The sequence below is a fragment of the Parasteatoda tepidariorum genome, chromosome 10 (assembly GCF_982258835.1).
Source record: "Parasteatoda tepidariorum strain Cologne lab strain chromosome 10, Ptep-v5.0, whole genome shotgun sequence".
Classification (NCBI taxonomy): domain Eukaryota; kingdom Metazoa; phylum Arthropoda; class Arachnida; order Araneae; family Theridiidae; genus Parasteatoda; species Parasteatoda tepidariorum.
In genome coordinates this window covers 43467845-43486364 of record NC_141764.1, presented here as the reverse complement: position 1 = coordinate 43486364, position 18520 = coordinate 43467845, and the positions used below count along the sequence as shown (strand labels likewise).

At 27.8% G+C, this 18520-nt stretch overlaps 1 protein-coding gene across 4 annotated transcripts in view; it reads left to right on the top strand.

Annotated features, from left to right (window-relative positions):
- LOC107455980 (cell adhesion molecule Dscam1) overlaps positions 1-18520 on the top strand; it is a 456371-nt gene that overhangs the window by 314790 nt on the left and 123061 nt on the right. For all 4 annotated transcript variants that reach the window (XR_015429973.1, XR_015429972.1, XM_087154010.1 and 1 more), the window contains exon 19: positions 17889-17981. Coding sequence is in view for 2 of the 4 variants with exons in the window: in XM_087154010.1 (XP_087010136.1) it covers positions 17889-17981 (93 nt within the window). In the remaining 2 variants the exon portion in view is untranslated. The remainder of the gene's footprint in view (positions 1-17888; positions 17982-18520) is intronic.

Here is an 18520-nt window from a genome sequence, read left to right as displayed (position 1 = left end):
ATTTATACACTTGTAAAAGGAAGTGTTACTCTCTATTTTCCATAGAGACCGAAGCTGACTATGTCAGATAAAGCTGGTAATGATGCAGATTTCTTCTTCTTTTTTTATTCTATGTGCGATATCTTTAATGGATTCTGGATGCTAATGGCCCATGTTCAGACGAATTTCTTGGGATACTCCAATTATAGCAGAAAACGGAGGTGACAAATAAAATATTATGGAAATAAGATCAAACTCATCGTTATCGTCTCGAGAGGTTACCAGAATATAAATTACGAAGTTGATTTTTGCAACCTGATGAGAGTTCTTTTCTTCATATATTGTAGATAGTTTTGACAAAAAATGCAAATGAATGTCATTGTAAAAGTAAAAAAAAAGTAACATTTTATTATGCTGAATTTTTCTGTAGATGTATTGTCGATATTGCTTATATAAAAGTAATAATAGCTTTAGTTTTTGAAAATGTTTTATCTAGTTAAGCTTTGCATGATTTCAAATTGCTTAATGGCTAATTCGTCTACAAGTTGTTTAAACGTAATATTTAATTTTATCATGATTATGAACAACCAATATCTATTAGAAAGAAACAAGGTCATATTTTATATCCGATCATATCCGGTAGATCATATTTTTTTTTTCAATGAAGCATCAGAACAAAATTCTTCGGGGAGTACTTTTTCTAGTTATAAGAAAAATCAAAGATGAAGAAACTTTCTGATATGAAGAAATTTTCCAGCAAGAGGAAATTTTTTACCCAATTGCCCCAAATTTGGAAATTTGAAATAAAACTATAACGTGGGCTAGATCTTAAACAGAAAAAAAGACCAATCACAAAATAGGTGATTATATAAAAATTAAGTTTCTCTTGAATAACATAGCATACCTTGTCTTGGAATAAGCCTGATAATCTCACCAAGTCACTCTGGGAGCAACGTTAGTCCCCTACTATGGTGTTCCTGAAAGACTGGTCAGCAAATTTTCTCTCCAGAAACCCGATTGAAGAAAGTCAGTATCCGGGAGGGCAATCGTTAAATCTTCAATAGATTTAACGATTTTTTTTCGATAATTATCGCAATATATACTTCGAACAGTAACTTAAATTCAAGTTTTTACAACATTTGAAAAATTCATTATTCTGAAGGCTATTTGCTATATATATATATATATATATATATATATATATATATATATATATATATTTGTGTGTGGAGAATGAGGAAAAGAACTGCCTCTCATCCCTTCCAGCGCCACGACTTTCCCGCTCCACCACCATTCCTTTTTTTAACCGAGAGAAACAGTCTTCGTTTGTTGCTGGACGAACTAACTTATAGCCCAGCCGGGGCTTACGGGGCTGAAGATTGTGTTAACGGGGCTGACGGCCCATATTCTTGTGCATATCCAAGCGACAGACAGCCTATATTTTTGTTTATGATAACAGGGCACACAGCCCATATTATTGTTTATGATAACAGGGCACACAGCCCATATTTTTCATATTTCAATTTTTTCATAAACTTCTCATATTTAATCATATATGTAAGAAATTCATTTTATTATTGAATGTTTCAATCGTCGAAAAAAACTGCCTTCCTCTTAAACACCATATATATATATACATATATATATAAAACAACAAAATATTATTTTAAACAAAGAAAAATGCTGCATAAATATATTGCTGTTGTAGCAGTATCTCTACTAAATAACAAAAATACACTTTTCAAATGGTGTTGGGGTTTCATATTAACAAAGAATTACTAGAGCGCTTGTAAACTATTTCAAAATCGAAATAGTCTTTTGTAAAAGGTTTTCCACTTTTCGGTCGACCACATAGATCCTAGTCCATAATGAAAACTTTAATGGGAATTTTGTCCATTCTGAACAGATGTTCCTGATGGAAATTAATGAGTTAATTGATTTACTCGAAAGCAGAGCTTTCACGATGAGAAATGTACTGGCACGCGTTTGCGTCGTAATTTATAAGCATGTTAGTTTTCACTATACTTGCTAAGGGAGAAAAAACGAGTTTTAATTACTCTAATAAATTACAAGATCCCTGCATGAAATTTTATATTTTAGAATTTACCGCTGTACTTGCTGAAACTCGTTCTAGTGCTCAATTCATTTCGGTCAGAATTTTCAAAACTTTAATATGTTTCGCTTATCAAAATATCTTCTTTTTATTCTTTTTATAACTTTTGGAGTTTAGGTAAAGATAATTTTCCTTTTCAAGGGATTTTTATTCTATATTTTTCCTTTCCTCATTAAAATATTTATACAAAACGCGTCTGACAGTAAGTAAAGAGGATGAAAAAATTAAATTGGGCTATTTATTTCTTCGCAAATTCTTTTTTTTCTTCAAAGCACTCTAATGCTTATAAACGAAGCTAATTATATTTTTTGTACAAATCATGATTCATTTCAGTATTTCTGATGGAAGAAAATGATTAAGCTAATTGCCATCACATATATTAGCATTTATTTTTTGCATGATTTATTAGATTTATAAGTTTTGACTTTAATATTGTAATGTCAACATTTTCTTATAAATTAGAATGTGACATCATGTCCGATACTGAGTTTAATTAAAGATCAGTTGAAAAAGCAGTTTTATCCTGCTGTTTGTATCACTAGAGTTTTTTCGAAACATTCCAAAAATTATGGGTGCATTTAAAAATTTCTTATACTTGTAATGTAAAATGCATGAGTAGTTTATAACAGGCTTATAAAAACATGATATAACTGACTTTGTTTTATGGGAATAATTTTATATAATTTAATAAATGTTGCCTCAATTTTAATACTGAGTATGATTAGAGAAAAGCTGAAAAAGCAATTTCATTCTGATGCTTGTGGGGTTAAATGTTTGATACAAACATACATCTAGTAGATCAGGTCACCAATAGTTTTTGCTCTCTCCTGTAAATTGAGTTTTTTGTGCAAACATGGAAAGAAAAATAAAGAAGAAAAATTATGTAGTTTAGAAATTTCAAAGGATTTGTGAAGAGGTTACAAAATATTATACTTAAAGTTTCAACCTATAAAAGCTGGATTTAAAGGTCCCTAGTTTCAGTTTTGAGAAACATAATCCATAAATCATTAGTTCTGGAAAAAAAATTCAAATTACAAAATAAACTACAAAAGAATTCTTATCTAAACTAACACTGTCTAAAAAGAATAAAATTAGGAAGATGGTTAAAGATCTTATATTTTTCACTATATTTCAAAAACTATGGGTACATTTAAAAATTTCTTTAACACGTAATGTAAACTGCGTTAGTAGTTTATTAAAGGATTTTAAAAATCTGTGATAACTGACCTTGACTTCTGGGAATCATTTTATATTTTGAAAAATTTTAATAATTCAGCTCATGGTCTTTTTTAGAATCCTATTCCTCTTTTTTAATTATCTATTTTGATTTAATTTCTTCATCTTACTCACCCAAAGTTCTGTTTCCACTCACCCCATCCGTTTTTTGATCTCCCTTCCTTTATTGGTTTAATGTTAATAATATTTATTTCTCTTTCTCACAGATGGCCCTCCTCGCAGTCATGTATTATTAATGAATATTCAGATTCCACTCAGACGCTGTAACGTTAAAATTATTCTTCGTTTTTTTTAATAAATATATTCTTCTGTTATAAAGCGTTTAGTTTTGCACGTTATTTGTATTAACGAAATTCAGATTCAGGAACGAACGAATGAATGAATGAATGAATGAATGAATGAATGAATGAATGAATGAATGAATGAATGAATGAATGAATGAATGAATGAATGAATTGATGAATGAATGAATGAATGAATGAATGAATGAATAACTACTGACCCCAAGAATATCATATTTCACAGTTATCTGGAAATAAGAATTTTCCTCTTATCTTATTGGTTTAACTGCTTTCTTCTTCTGAAACTTGTTTGTCTGAGATTTTCTTCCTTTTCTTCTTTTTTTTGACACTAATAGAGTCGAAACAGGAAAATGCGCGTTTTTCAGTCATTATTTGTACTTTCCACGTTGTTTTGGGTTCGTACATTATTTAATCAGCTATATATATAGTATATTTAATTCTTTAATAGTTTCATTTCTAATTGATTCATTCTTATTTTATTAAACTCAGAGTTTACTGCAACAACTAGTAGGATTACTTTCATCAGTCGTGTTATCTTTAAAATGCACAGCTGGAAGCACGTTTATTCTTTTTCTAAAAAGAAAAAAAAAACTTAAATTGTCATCTCATTACTTGCTCCTATATAGCGCGTCAGGTACCTGGAAAATGACATTTGTGTATAGTTTTATGCGACACTGATAGGTGAAAGTATATTTTTTTAAGACAAAATTTTTGTTATCATTATTTTTCAAAATTAGTGTTGTGTTTCATCAGTGTTGTGATTATTAGCGCTAATCACACAGATCGAAATATTTTTAATCACCATTTATCTACTGACAGTTCAGCAAATCGGCAAAATTGGGAGATGGTTTCTCCCCTATTAAATATTTCTCCATAAACAAGGAAAAACCGGTTTTGTTATGAGGAGGAGACTGCAGATTAAACAGAAACTTTTTGCGTGCGCAGTTATCAGTGGGTAAAACTACTGGAATCACTTAAAAAGATAAACTTTATGGAACGTTAAAATTTTTCCATTAATATATATCTGATAAAAAAACTTTTTCTTCTTCTTTTTTCTTTAGAAATAAGGGTTTTTATCAGAGAGAAGAACATTTGTTTTAGACTCTTTGTTTCTGCATTACAAACTAACGTAAGAAATATTGAATATTTTCAGTTGGTATACGTCTCTCCACGATGAGGGGTAACTTAAGGCTTCATATTTTTCCCCGTTGAACATAGATATTTTATGAAACTTTCATTTAAGTAAACGTAGAGTGTAACTGAAGACTCAAGTTAACTGGGTATATGTCACTCCACAATGTGGGGTAACTTAAGGCTTCATGTTTTCCCCCGTTGAACATAGATATTTTATGAAATATTCATTTAAGTAAGCATAAAGTGTAACTGAAGACTCAAGTTTTATATCTATAACGCAAATTTTCTTAAATTGTCACATCTTTTAAAGTCGAATTTAGATGATGTAATTTCAGTAACCCTAAATGACGGTAACCAATTCATCATTAAATAAATCTTAATAAACCAATTCATGTTTAAATAAATCTTAAATTTAAAAATTTACATTAGTTTTTAGAGATTTTTGCAAATTTTTACCTGCCCTTCAATCTTTGTTATTTATGTATTGACCTATATAGTAATTTTCAAGTACGCATTAATGGAGATGAAACAATTTTTTACACTTTATGTGTGCTTAATTATAATTTACGTGAAACGAAACTTATCTTAATTAACTGATTTAACGTAATTTACACACCTTTCAAAGATGTCTAAACTCTTCTACAATAAAATACATGATTTATTAGCATTTAAGCTAAAATAAAGAGAATATTATAAAATATTCATAAAAAACATGGCTATAATTCTTTTTTTAAAAAATTATTCCCTTTAAAAGTCACTTTTTTCCCTACATAACTTTAAGTATAAAAAAAAACTTCAACGAAAGCTTTCAAACACTAAAAGACAAAGTAACTTCCATGATTAAAACTCCCTTTAAATACACGCTCTAGACCTTTACATGATGGATGCACTTTGGAATACATAAATATTCATGAATCCATAAACTTGTTCAAAATAAATTGCTCCAAGTGAGCTCAAAAAATGTATTTAAACCCCGTTTCCCAAGCAGCAGGAAGTGAGATAACGAAAATATAATATGCACGGTAAACTCTTTTAAAGGTTTTAAAAATTTCGCTTTTGGAAGTAAAGTTGGAAAATCTATTTTGAACCTATAGAATGGGTTTAAAGTCTAGGGTTTAGTGGAAAGTCTTTTGGGGAAATGACGTGGCGTTTAAAAGTTGCCAAAACTGAGTGGATTTCATTGACATTGTTTGGCGCATAATAGTAAGACAATCTTTCTCGAAAGGGAGGATAATGCAGGTTAAGAATAATTAAAATGTGAAAGGAAATCGATGTCATTTTTTATTTTTCTGGAAAATTGAAAAGGATATGAATTTTAAAATTAATTATTATCTTGACAGTTTTTTTTCCGGTGTTTTACCGGAATTGAACTTTTCACACATTAATTTACAACCTTAATAGGTTGTTTACAGCCCAAATAAAGTGCGCAATTTAGAAATTTCTCAGTTCAATTTAACAATAAAATAAAAATATACTTATAAAATATTAAGATAAATTTTAAATTTTCTTTCTCCACAACAGAAATGTGATGCTTTTTTGCTGAACAAAGGCCACTGATTTTGGCTATTTGCACAAATATTGTTTTACTTATCTTATCTTGCATCATAAATTATAGATCTTTTCTAAATGTTTGAACATTATAATCCTTAAAATAATTTTTCATGCTTTAGAATTTGTCGATTCGTTACTTAGCATTTTATTCCTGTTTTTAAATCTTTCATACTACTTCATAAGCCGGAAAATATACATATTATCCTTGGTATTCTGGATTCATTTGTGAAAGATAAGTATTACTTAGTTGAGTATTAACTAGTAATACTTAGGAATTTTTAGAGAAACAAGAACATTTTAAATTAGTAAAAATGATAAGTAAATGTTTGCAAAAAAAAAAAAAAAAAAAAATCAAAAATTTTTCTTTTTTTTTTCCTTGTAGTGTATTTATGCCACTCATACAACCATTTCTACCAACAAAAAAATAATAACAAACCAAAAAATCAACTCAAACTAACACTTTAACGATAATATTACACTTGAACGTAATTTCAACACTTGAACGTAATGTTCTTTAGGTCCTTTAGATGAAATTGGGTGATTCTGAATGAACGAAAGATGCTTGATTGGTACTTAAAAATAATCAATCACGTTGCATTTGTTTGAAGAAAAGTCACCATGCTTCAAGAAAATTCTCTGGTAGCTCTCCTTCTAATGCATCTGAAGCCTTGAATCTTCGAGAAAGTAGAAAAAACTTTTTGCATCAAAAATTCATTTAAGTTTTTAAGATCATTAAAATAATTGCCAAGTAGATGACATCCATTGTGCCAATGTGTTTTTTGCCTGTAAAATATCATTGTGTGTTGTTTAAATACGTAAATTCGCCAAAAATTGTAGATTTTTTAATTTTATATTATAACCGTCATTGAAAAGCAGACCCAATTTTTTGGATTTGGAACTACTTATGTTCAACTCCGTAGCCTTGTAATTTTATACCCAATCCAGAAGACATGGGAGCTCCTGGATCAAGTATTGGAAGAAATTTTGCCTTTGTGGAGCACTTTTTGATGGAATTATCCCGCATTTGCTTTACATGGAGAGGAAAACCATGAAAACTCCCACGGTTAGCCTAATGGCAAGGAGAATCATACCCATGGTCTGTCTACAACTAAGAATATTTTACGTCAGCACTGTGGTTGGTGCAAGCCGAATGTGGAATTTGCATCGACCAGCCATAGCTGGGATTCGAACCCGGTACACCTCATTGGAAGGCAAACGCTCTATCACTTGAGTCATCACGGCTCAAATTGTTGTATTTTTAGAAATGTAGAAGTAGCTAAAATGTAGAATTTCGAGAAAATAAAGAGTAGTGAACAAAATTAATATAGGTTAGCCAAAAATATATTTGTTGTATTTTCATTTCTTTGTGTAAATTTATTACTAATAGCTTTTATGGTTATAATTACGGAGCATGTTGTTTGCATATTTCTTATATGTATGCTTGTTTCTTTTGTTAGTAAATAATACTTATAATTACATTAAAAAGATTGATAGCGCCTAAAAATGATAATGGATGAAAAAATTTCCTCAAGCTTGAAGTTTAATATATGGAAATGAACAAAATAAACTCTTCTCTCGTAAATGAAAGCATAATTTATTTTTTATATCATATGAAAGAAAATTATATGCATTTTTTTTTAATGAGAAATAAAAAAAATATTAAAAAAACTGTGTAAGTATCCATTCTATTACCCTTAATCTGTTGTAAATAAATAACTTCCATTTTTCTTAGAGACTAGCTCAAAAGGAATATTGTAAGTAAATTTTTAGTTTTAAGTTTTATTATACAGCTATTTTGAGTGTTTAAAATCAAATAAAGCTGATAACTCATGAAATAAATTAGAATGACGCTAGTTCATACAATTATTTGATTTATACTGTTTTGTGTGCTAATTTTGCAGATCGAACTTTTACTAGCAGTCATATAATGTAATGACCGATACAGCTACATTGCTGCACATTACGTTAATTGAAGCTTAGTGTTACCTTTTCTGAATTATGAAAGAAGTTGTTTTAATTGTTAACGTTCTTAATTCTTCTTAGAACATCAGCTTGTAAGTAAATGTTTCATGTTTTATCACGGAGGAGATTGCGGAATTAAATTCCTCATCCCAGACGTTGCGTCCTTTTCTGGCTCTTATTCCATTATCCCTTATTAAATATTACCTTAATTAAGTTAAGTGAAAGAAACATTTTTGTTAATTACACCTTTTGTGATAACACGGGGACGTCATATAAATATGCGGGAAGGAGATTTAATCACGTTTTGGAAAGGAGCAAACGAGAATGTTAATGAATTATTTTAAAAATATGCATTGCTTGTACCAAATTGTTTCGTTTCAAATGATAAATCATGACTTTTAACTTTAGAACAAAGTTAAATATTTTAAATGTATTTTACTATGCGGAGTGATGCAAAATATTACTCATTAAACTAAATAATATGATGTTTAATACAATCATAAGATGGGTGAAAAGTAGTTTTTTGAAAGTGCCTTTTTATTAAATAAATATCTTTATAATTTTATTTATTTTCAATTTATTTTGTATTTATTATAAAAATAAATAAAATTTTATCATTTATTTTTATTGCAAACAAACACGAAATATTTGTTTATGAAAGTGATTACTCTGAATTAATATAAAAATATAATATTAACATTTGAGCTGTAATAAAGAATAACAAGATAATTTTGTAAGAAAAAGAATAATAAGATAATTTTGGAAGAACTGTTGTAAAGAATAACAATTTGTAACATACGTAACAAAAACTACGATAAGTAATAATTTAAAAATAACATATTTGCCTCGTAATGAAGGTGAGTTCAGTTCATTTTGTTTTGTATAAGATCTTTCACTAAAAAATATTTTTATCAATAAATCAATGAATTAAATTAGCATAAGTCTAGGCAATAAATACGGAGTTTTAGACTGTCATAAATAGTTTTCATTTGAAACTAAACTGTATATCTACTATATCATCCTACACGTTTATACATTTACATATTGCTTTAAAAAAGTACACGGAGAAACATTTCTGGTATCATACAAGTAAAGGCATTTATGATACAAGAAAAAACCATAGTTCTAATAATTAAACGAAAATATAAAGTATTTAAAATATTCATTTCGCTATATTTCCTTTAAGTGGATAACAACTTACTGGTTTTCGAAAATAGAGATCTTATTATCACGCCTTTGGTAAAAAATACTAAACTGAAAAGAAAACTTAACCAATTAACACATTGCTATGTCATGCTTTAAGGTATAATGATAAATTTACCAAATTTTATCATATAAAATAAAACCATATTTTATTAAAAATTTTCCCTAAAGTCATTGCCAAAGCGGTTGGATAAAAATTACTATGCTTTTTAGCATTCATATAGAGCTAGAAAACAAGGTGAAATCTAAGATAAAAAGAAAAATATATAACCAATCAACCACACTGAATAATTATGCACGCAGAGAAAAAAAAGCTCTTTCATGCATTTTTGTAAAAAAATAATGAATATAATACAACCCGATAGATCGATGTTTATTATATCTTTTAAAAGTAAGTTTATATTTAAAATTTATTTGGTATTACATATCAACATTTCAAATAATGCTATGATTATATGCAAACCGAAAAACAAATTCAAACAACAGAAATAAGTTATTAAATTTAACATACTTTGCAACACTGTTGTTCTGAGCATCTTGGGAAATTCTTTTCAAAAAAGTTCTATATATCTATTTTCCTAAAGAAAAGCAATGGAAATTTATAGATTAAAATAAAATTGAATGCTTTGGCATTTGCATCTATAGCATAAAATTAAATATACTTCTAGCGATGCAAAATTATTTTCCTTTTGATACATAAATTCGATTCGAAATCAAATTTCATTTCCACACAATTGGTATTTTCTGAACAAACATGTATGTGTTTCAAGGAATTGAGTCTCCCGAGTATGAAAAACACGTTTGTGATTTGAAAGGATAAAAGTATACGAATGTAAGTTTGCCTTCGGGATTCTAAGTTAAAATAAATGTTAGCAACTTTATTCAGATAATATATACGTATTGAGATAAAAACGTAAAACCAACCTTATATACTTTTTGATATACTATAGACATATTATATTTCTCATTAAGATCTATGATTCAAATTAATTTACGTTGTTTAGAATAAAAGTATTATTTTTATATTACCAGGAATCTACGCCCCTGCTCGCTCTACTCACCAACCCCTGCCCAATAATTATTTCGTCTTCATCATTGCTTTTTTTCCCCATATATTCGATATTTTTTTAAAAAAATAACGGACATTTTAATAAAATATGTAATTATTGCGAAAATTATTTTGTTAATATGTTAAACAAATGAGGAAAAAAAGCTGAAATTAGCACTTATAACTAACAAAATGGAATTTCGAAAATATAACTTATGGTAAGTTCTTAAACATGTATGGATTTCAAGAAATTGGATCTCCCGAGTATGGAAAACACGTTTGTGATTTGAAAAGATAAAAGTATACGAATGGAAGATTGCCTTCGGGATTCTAAGTTAAAATAAATGTTAGCAACTTTATTCAGATAATATGTACGTATATCGATAAAAACCTAAAACCAACCTTATATACTTTTTGCTGTACCGTAGACATATTATATTTCTTATAAAAAATCTATGATTCAAATTAATATACGTTGTTTAGAATTAAAATATTTTTATTTTTTTTAATCAGGAGTCTACACCCCTGCTCGCTCTACTCACTAACCCCTACCCAATAATTACTTCGTATTCATTGTTGCTTTTTTACCTTCATATTAGATATAATATGTAATTGTTACGTAAGATTATTTTGCTAATATGTTAATCAAATGAGGGGGAAAATGCTAATATTAGCACTTATAACTAACAAAATGGAATTTCGAAAATAACTTTTGTAATCTCCTAAATTAAAATGATTCTGTGGGGGAATGAGTTATAGACCATATCAATTTTCATCTATGAAAAGGTATCCCGACATAGAGTTGAGTCAACATGTCTTATATACTAGTGAATTTTAGTCGCAATTTTGTAGTGGTAGATACGCTACAATCCTTTCAGCACGTCAAATATTAACTTTATATATGCAGAGAGGTCCACATGTGAATTTTAACTGCTCGTTTAGCAGTTAATAATTCTAAAAATTAATTAATAATTGTTATTTATTTACTTCATTGTATTCCATATAATTTTCATTACCCATATTGATATTTCCGAGTTTCTAAGTCTTATAGAGTTTGCACAGTAAAAACAAAATGTAACGTTAAGTTGAATACCCAAACCTGCGGTGAGCGTCGATAAAGAGAATAAAACTTTTTCTGCCAAATTTCAGTATTTTTATTTAAATTCCCAACTTTTCAAACGTTTTCATAAAGTATTACTAAAAGGTTAATTACTGTCTTTAAGATTATCAGTCGAATTATCAATTACTGAAATAAAAGCGGCAATTCATAATTACATTACACTTATTGACAAATTAGGAATCTACAACTGAAATTATAAACTATCTCGGTGTCAGTGTAATGTTTTTGTAGGCAACCTTAAGAAGTTAACTCGATGCAAGAGGAAGCTAATTTATTATGAATCAGTTTTATATTTGGAATAAACTATACCAAGAAATATAACGAGAGAAAAATATTAAGTATTTAATCACATTTCAATTTTATTTTTGCACTACCCAAATTGTAAAATTATGTCATCAAAACTTTCAGATTCACTGTCCTGATTTTTCCCTAAAAAGTTACATTTATCAGGGTTAACATTTAGCTCCATCCAACTAATCTAAGTTTAACTAATCTAATCATACTAATCTTGTCAAACTGATCTAATCCAGTTCAAGAATCTCCTTTCAGAAATACTTCATTAACAATGCCATACTTATTAGACTCTTATTTCTTTTGGGGAAAAAAATAAGAATAAGAATTAAAATAATGCAATACTTCTTTCTGCATTCAAACTCTTAAATAAGAAAACATACGATAGCTAAAAAATTTAAACTGTAAGCACTTTTAATTTTTTAATTTTAATTTCAAAATTTTTGAACTGAAAAAGATTTATATTCGTAAGCACTTTAAATTTATGCAAAATTTGCATTAATAGGCAGTAAACAATTGAAACTGAACTGCTACAAAATTAAAGTAATTGTGTTACAAAAACATATAACAAATTTATTTACCTATTTATTTTCACTAATCTTATTTTATTTGTAAGTTATTAATATTTTTTTTACATTAATTTCCTTTTTATTCAAACACTTTAAGTAAATAAGGAAATATGTAAAAAAAATAATAAGAAAATTAAAAGTCAGTTTGCAGATGATTAAAGGATAAATATTTCTCAACAATAAATTGTCTTATTTTTCCTGCAAATAATTAAGGAATTAGAAGACTTGAAGTTTTCTTTAAAACACTTTCCTAGCTTATTTAAATAAAAACTCAATTTTTCTCACAAACAAGCTTTTCTTAGAACATAGTTGGAAACAATTATTTATTAGAAATAAAGTACAGGAAAATTCAAATTTTTAAATATTTTTTTAATTCATTAATTTTTTAACATAAAATAAATTAAGCGTTTAAAAAAGGAAAAGGTAAATAAATAAACAAACAAAATAATAAAGAAAATAGTTGCATCAATGTCAGGCTAGCCAAAAAGTACCGAAATGTGTTAAGAAAAAGCACTATTTTGAAATCCAAAATCAACTCTTTAATATTTTAATAAATCTTTTATCGAATTTTGCTATTAATTATAAATTTTAACTAAATTATAATTTGTTTTAAAAACTATGAGAACTCTAACAGTATTGTAAGGGAAGCAAAACTTTAAGTTATACTTTTTAAAGTTCTTTAAAGTATTTCTGTACAAATGATACAAAAAACCACACACCTAGTCTACAAGTATATTCCCTGTAAAAAGAAAGAAATCTTTGAACTGAGATCTTTAGGGGTTTTCATTTTTCACCAAAAAGGGAAAATTACAGTGAAGCGGACATCGTTAAGGAAGTTGAGAAGCAACAATGATGACAAAATAATGTCAACGGAAGTCTTCTTGAGCGAAATTCGAGAATCTCTTCATCAACAGATTCTCTGGGTAAAATTTCCTAAAAATGAGCAACATATGGTGAGATACTTAGATCCTGAAATTACTACTGACATCGGAGACCCCCGAATTTCTTTTTTATGAAAGAAACCTAACGGGTAATAAATGTAAATTTCAAAATATATAAGAACATAAAATAAATTATCTTAAAAAAAAATTGGAGGTTTTTTTTGTGTTTAGCTTTTGAATAAAAAGGTTTTGTATTTGAAAAAAGCAAGTTGGAAGATTTTTATGAAAATAGATGTTTTTTTTTAAAAATTTATCTTAGATAAAACTTCTTTAAAAAATTGGGTTTTTAAAATTTTTCCGTTTAAACATAATTTTAGTGTATATACTATAAACACATTTTTTAAAATATTATATGCCACAAATAAAATATAAAATAATTATATGAATAATTTCATGCGGTATTTCAATATGCTTTACATGTTTTATAAAATAAAATGCTGGAGTTAAGAAATGCATGAGCAAATAAAGGATTAATAAGCTCTTAAGTTGGATTTAAGTGACACTATTGAAATATTTATTTTTAAAAACTATATGTATTTATATTATACTAAATGTGAATTAAAACACGCCACAATTTAAAAAAAACTATTAGTTCATATTCGATACTTATTTTAAATTAATAATTCGTAATTGATAAAAATCCATGGCTATGTCCCCGATAATGGCCTGAAACCATCCAAATTTACTAGAATGTTTGGGAAGTAAAAGCAGCCGGTGCGCATTGATGATCACATTGGTCGCCAATATGCTGTTGGTATGACTCCATTGCCCAAAACTAGACAGTCATGGGGGTGCATTTTTTAATTTAAACTTTAGAATATGATAGCAGCATCACGGAATATTTAATTTATTTCAAACAAGAGGAATCAGAATAAGAAGATAGGTCACTCCTTGTTAAATTTTATAACTTTTAAAGAAGTTTAAAAAACCTTGCACAATAGTGCTGAATTTCTTTCAAAAGTGTAGACTTACTAATAAAAGCTATAATTTATGTTCCTTAAAAATCCCAAATTCTCTAAGAATTGAGAAATTTATCAATTATTTTGATTTTATTAAGAAAATTATATAGTGTTTCTGAATGCATAAATACAATTAAACTATGTATTGCTTTTGGATGATAATTATTATTTAAAAAAAAAATGAAAACGTTATTTTTTGTTTGTTAAATATGATGATAAAAAAAAATATATATCTTCTGTGTTAGCATTTTAAATCGAGAATTAAAATACCGAAACCGAACTTAAAATTAACAAACCTATATCTTTACAACAAAGACTATTGACTGAAAGATACACGTGCAGCATAAATGCAAGAATGCTACGTCCTAATTTTACGAACTCGAGTATTCACAAAATATATGTCAATTGAAATCGTTATATAGTTAAAACGGAAGTAAATTGCATTTTATTAATTATAAAAACACCACTTTAACACTTTGTCTCAGAATTTTCATGAAACATATTTTTTATACTTTTTTTTCATTATTTTGCATTGATTTAGGTCAAAATAAGTAAAAGATAGTTAATTATCATTTTGAAAATTTATGGTTATGAAATACAGTATGAAACACTGGTGTCTTTTTCTGTGTTAAAGGTAAAATCTTCCAAATACTGCAACCTTCCAAATAATAATTTTTCAAATTTGTACTTATTTGCAGTTATTTAGATTTAAGAGAAACAGTTATACATCATTGCAATTCCCTTAATTTATAAAATAAATTATTGATCATTTTTTGAATAAGCATTTAAAAAAATATTGCTTCGGATTTTATATTTCAACAGAAATATGATTTCGATAAACTAACTAATTTTAGTAACTGACTTTTTTTATAAAAAATATACAAAACTATATATTTGCTGGTAATTAAAGCATTAGAAAAAATATATAAAAGGGACACCGGTGTTTCCTCTAAAGAGTTAAGAACTAGTTAATAAAAATTTGTTTGGAAGTTTACTGCAATCTAAGAAAAGTGTTAAATGGAGCGGTATTGCTCGTGCAATTCAACTTAGCACTACAGTTAAGTATAAAAAAAGTAGATTGCTATTATGAATCAGGACACTCCAACATTTTTAGTTGTATAACTAAATATCAGTGCACGGTGCTCAAAAAAGTAAATGGACCACTCTGAATTATTTTCGATCTAACGATCGGATCTTCAGGTCTTAAGACTCAATCTTAATGGTTTGAGGGGGTGACTTCATAGATGCTAATTAATTACGATATTTAAAGTTACGAAATCATGCACAAAAACGTTTTTTCTTTGAATAAACGTTTTTTCGACGGATTTGGCTTTCTGACATCCCCTCGAACTAAAATATGGGGGAGGGGGTAAACGCAATCTGAGAAATAGGATCCCAATAGTTTTGTCTGGATAGCGGTCCAAAGTTTTAACGCTTAATATGCATTTTTGGACTATTTCACCCTATTGTGAGTACCTTTTAAGCAACTGAAAATTTTTTGAATTCAATAATAAAGTTCTTTTATCTTAAGATAGCTCCATGCAAAAATTAACTTTCAGTAAATATTATTATTTTTTATTATTTTATTTAATAATATTCAAAAAACATTTTTACATAATATATAATTTTAATTATGTAAAAATGTTATTAAAACCATGTAGCTAATTTTTACATAATTTTTTAAAATATAAATTTGTAAGACAAAACGTAAAATTTGAACACAAAATCATCTGTATAGTTCCTGAGAAATCAAACTTTAAACATACTCCTTTAAAAAAAAAACTCGATTTCACAGACCGACAAATTTTGCACCTCATAATCCGACCATGAGAACAAAAACTATTCAGGGTGATCCGTTTAATTTTTGCACGCTTTACCTCAGAAAAAACCTTCATTAAAGTTCTGATTTTGAAAGGATACTAAATTTTAAAAACCAATTTACATTTTAAAGCTAACATAAACGAAGTTGTCATATTAAAAAAAATATCATTTTAGAATAGGAAATAGTAAAGAAGAATTCGCTTCCTCTACGAAACCAGTAACAATTCTCGTGTGATATAAATCATTCAAAAACACACCGGTGAGCAATTTTCTTTCCTCTTGAGGTTCTCTTTTAGATATCAACCATGGAATTTAAACTTCAGAGAATTTTCCGACATTCTTCTTAAGTCTTTGAAAAGCCGAGAAAAGCTGAGATTCCTGTATTTGAGAGATTCCTCTTTTCTGCCAGAACTTGCAAATTCTTTGATTCTAAGCCCCCAGATCCTACACGCATCACGAACACTCATACCTTTTCCCTTTTCTAAGGAGTCACCCTCAGGAATTATGGTGCAACAACGTGTTTAGAACACATAGTCGCTAGCAAATTCTTTGTAATGTAAGTCATCTTGTAAACTGAGTGTTAAAGAGGCTGAAAAATGATGCTTAGAATTAAATCGTAACCACAGCGAAATAAGGATTTATAAAAGTGAACTTTTGCAGGTGAATGCGGGTAAAGCTAATATGTTTAAAAGTTACCATTGCTTTAGTGATTTATATTTAGTGTGTTCACAATAGAGATTATGAGAAAAGATACTGTTATCAAATACGTAGTGTTTTTTGTAAATGTGGTTTAGAATTAAATTTTCAGCAGCTTAATAGGGTTTTTTAAAGTGAACTTTTGTAGTATTTTAGCGATTCCTATTAGTGTGTCTAGCTATAACAGAGATTATGAGAGAAGATACTATTACCGAATACGTAATATTTTATATCAATATTAAAATCTATTATTAAAATATGATTTATGAAAAACAAATTGAATGGCAAAACTTTGAATAAATAACTTTAAAAAAAAAAACAGCTGAGTTTGTAAACTATTCCTGCAACGAAAATAGGTATGATATTTTCTGTTTTCAGTGAGTGGATTTCAGTATTTTTGCTGTAACTTATGAAGTTTTGTTTTCTGTCATTTTATACTTAATATCAAATAGCTCAAAACAAAACAGGTCAAAACAAATATTCTTTTTCGAAAAAAAAGAACGATAAAAAAAATGAAAATTTTATTTGGAAAAGTCCTTGAGACTCCTTGAGATAAACATGAATTAATTACGATTCGATAGAGACATACAAAACATGTGTAATTAATCTAATAAATATAAGCAAGTATCAGAGAACTTTCTTTGAAACCAGTTTAATAATGTTCGCCAGGTGTGATGGCTCTTCTGGATTTAGACGGAATATGTATATATATATATATATATATATATATATATATATATATATATATATATATATATATATATATATATATATATATATATATATATATATATATATATATATATATATATATATATATATATATATATATATATATATATATATATATATATATATATATATATATATATATATATATATATATACATATTCTTATTGGTCTTAATTATTTTATAAATCCTTTTAACTAAATATAATTTGTATTTTTTATTGTTTTTTTAGATCCTCCTGGAACGCCAATACTAAGAATCACCTTGATTGCAGCAACATCAGCAAAATTGGAATGGTCTGCTCCAGATTCTACACCAATTCAAGGTAAGCTGTTATTAATTTTAATTGATGAATATTCTTTTACATCCTTTAAGGTAAATAATATAATGAAAGAAATTTAATGAAATTAACTAAAAAAATATAGTACCTCCAAATTATGTCATTTTTAACCTCAATTAAGGATTTAAAAGATTAGAGGTCGCTTTGGAATAATTGATAGTCCAGACCAGCTTTTTTCTAATTTGAGCAAAGTATTCTTCTCCTAAATTGTAAATGAAAAGAATTTTTTAGCCGGTATCAAAGATTAACAAATAATCCAATTGCATAGAAAGCAATTGGTAAAAATTTGTAGCAAAATTTTAATAAAGGGGGAAATTATGTGGAAAATGACTATTAACTAAATTTTTAAGCTCTTTAAACGCCCTAGTTTTCAAGTAAAACTAAACTAAACTTAGTGTCGCGACAGCCCATAGAGAGCCAAGGCATACTGTGCCCATCTCAGTTTTCCTGACCTTGGGCTCCGGGGTGTAGGAGCAGATGTTCCGGTTAGGTGGTCAGTCAAACGCGAAACCCCCAGCGTTTAG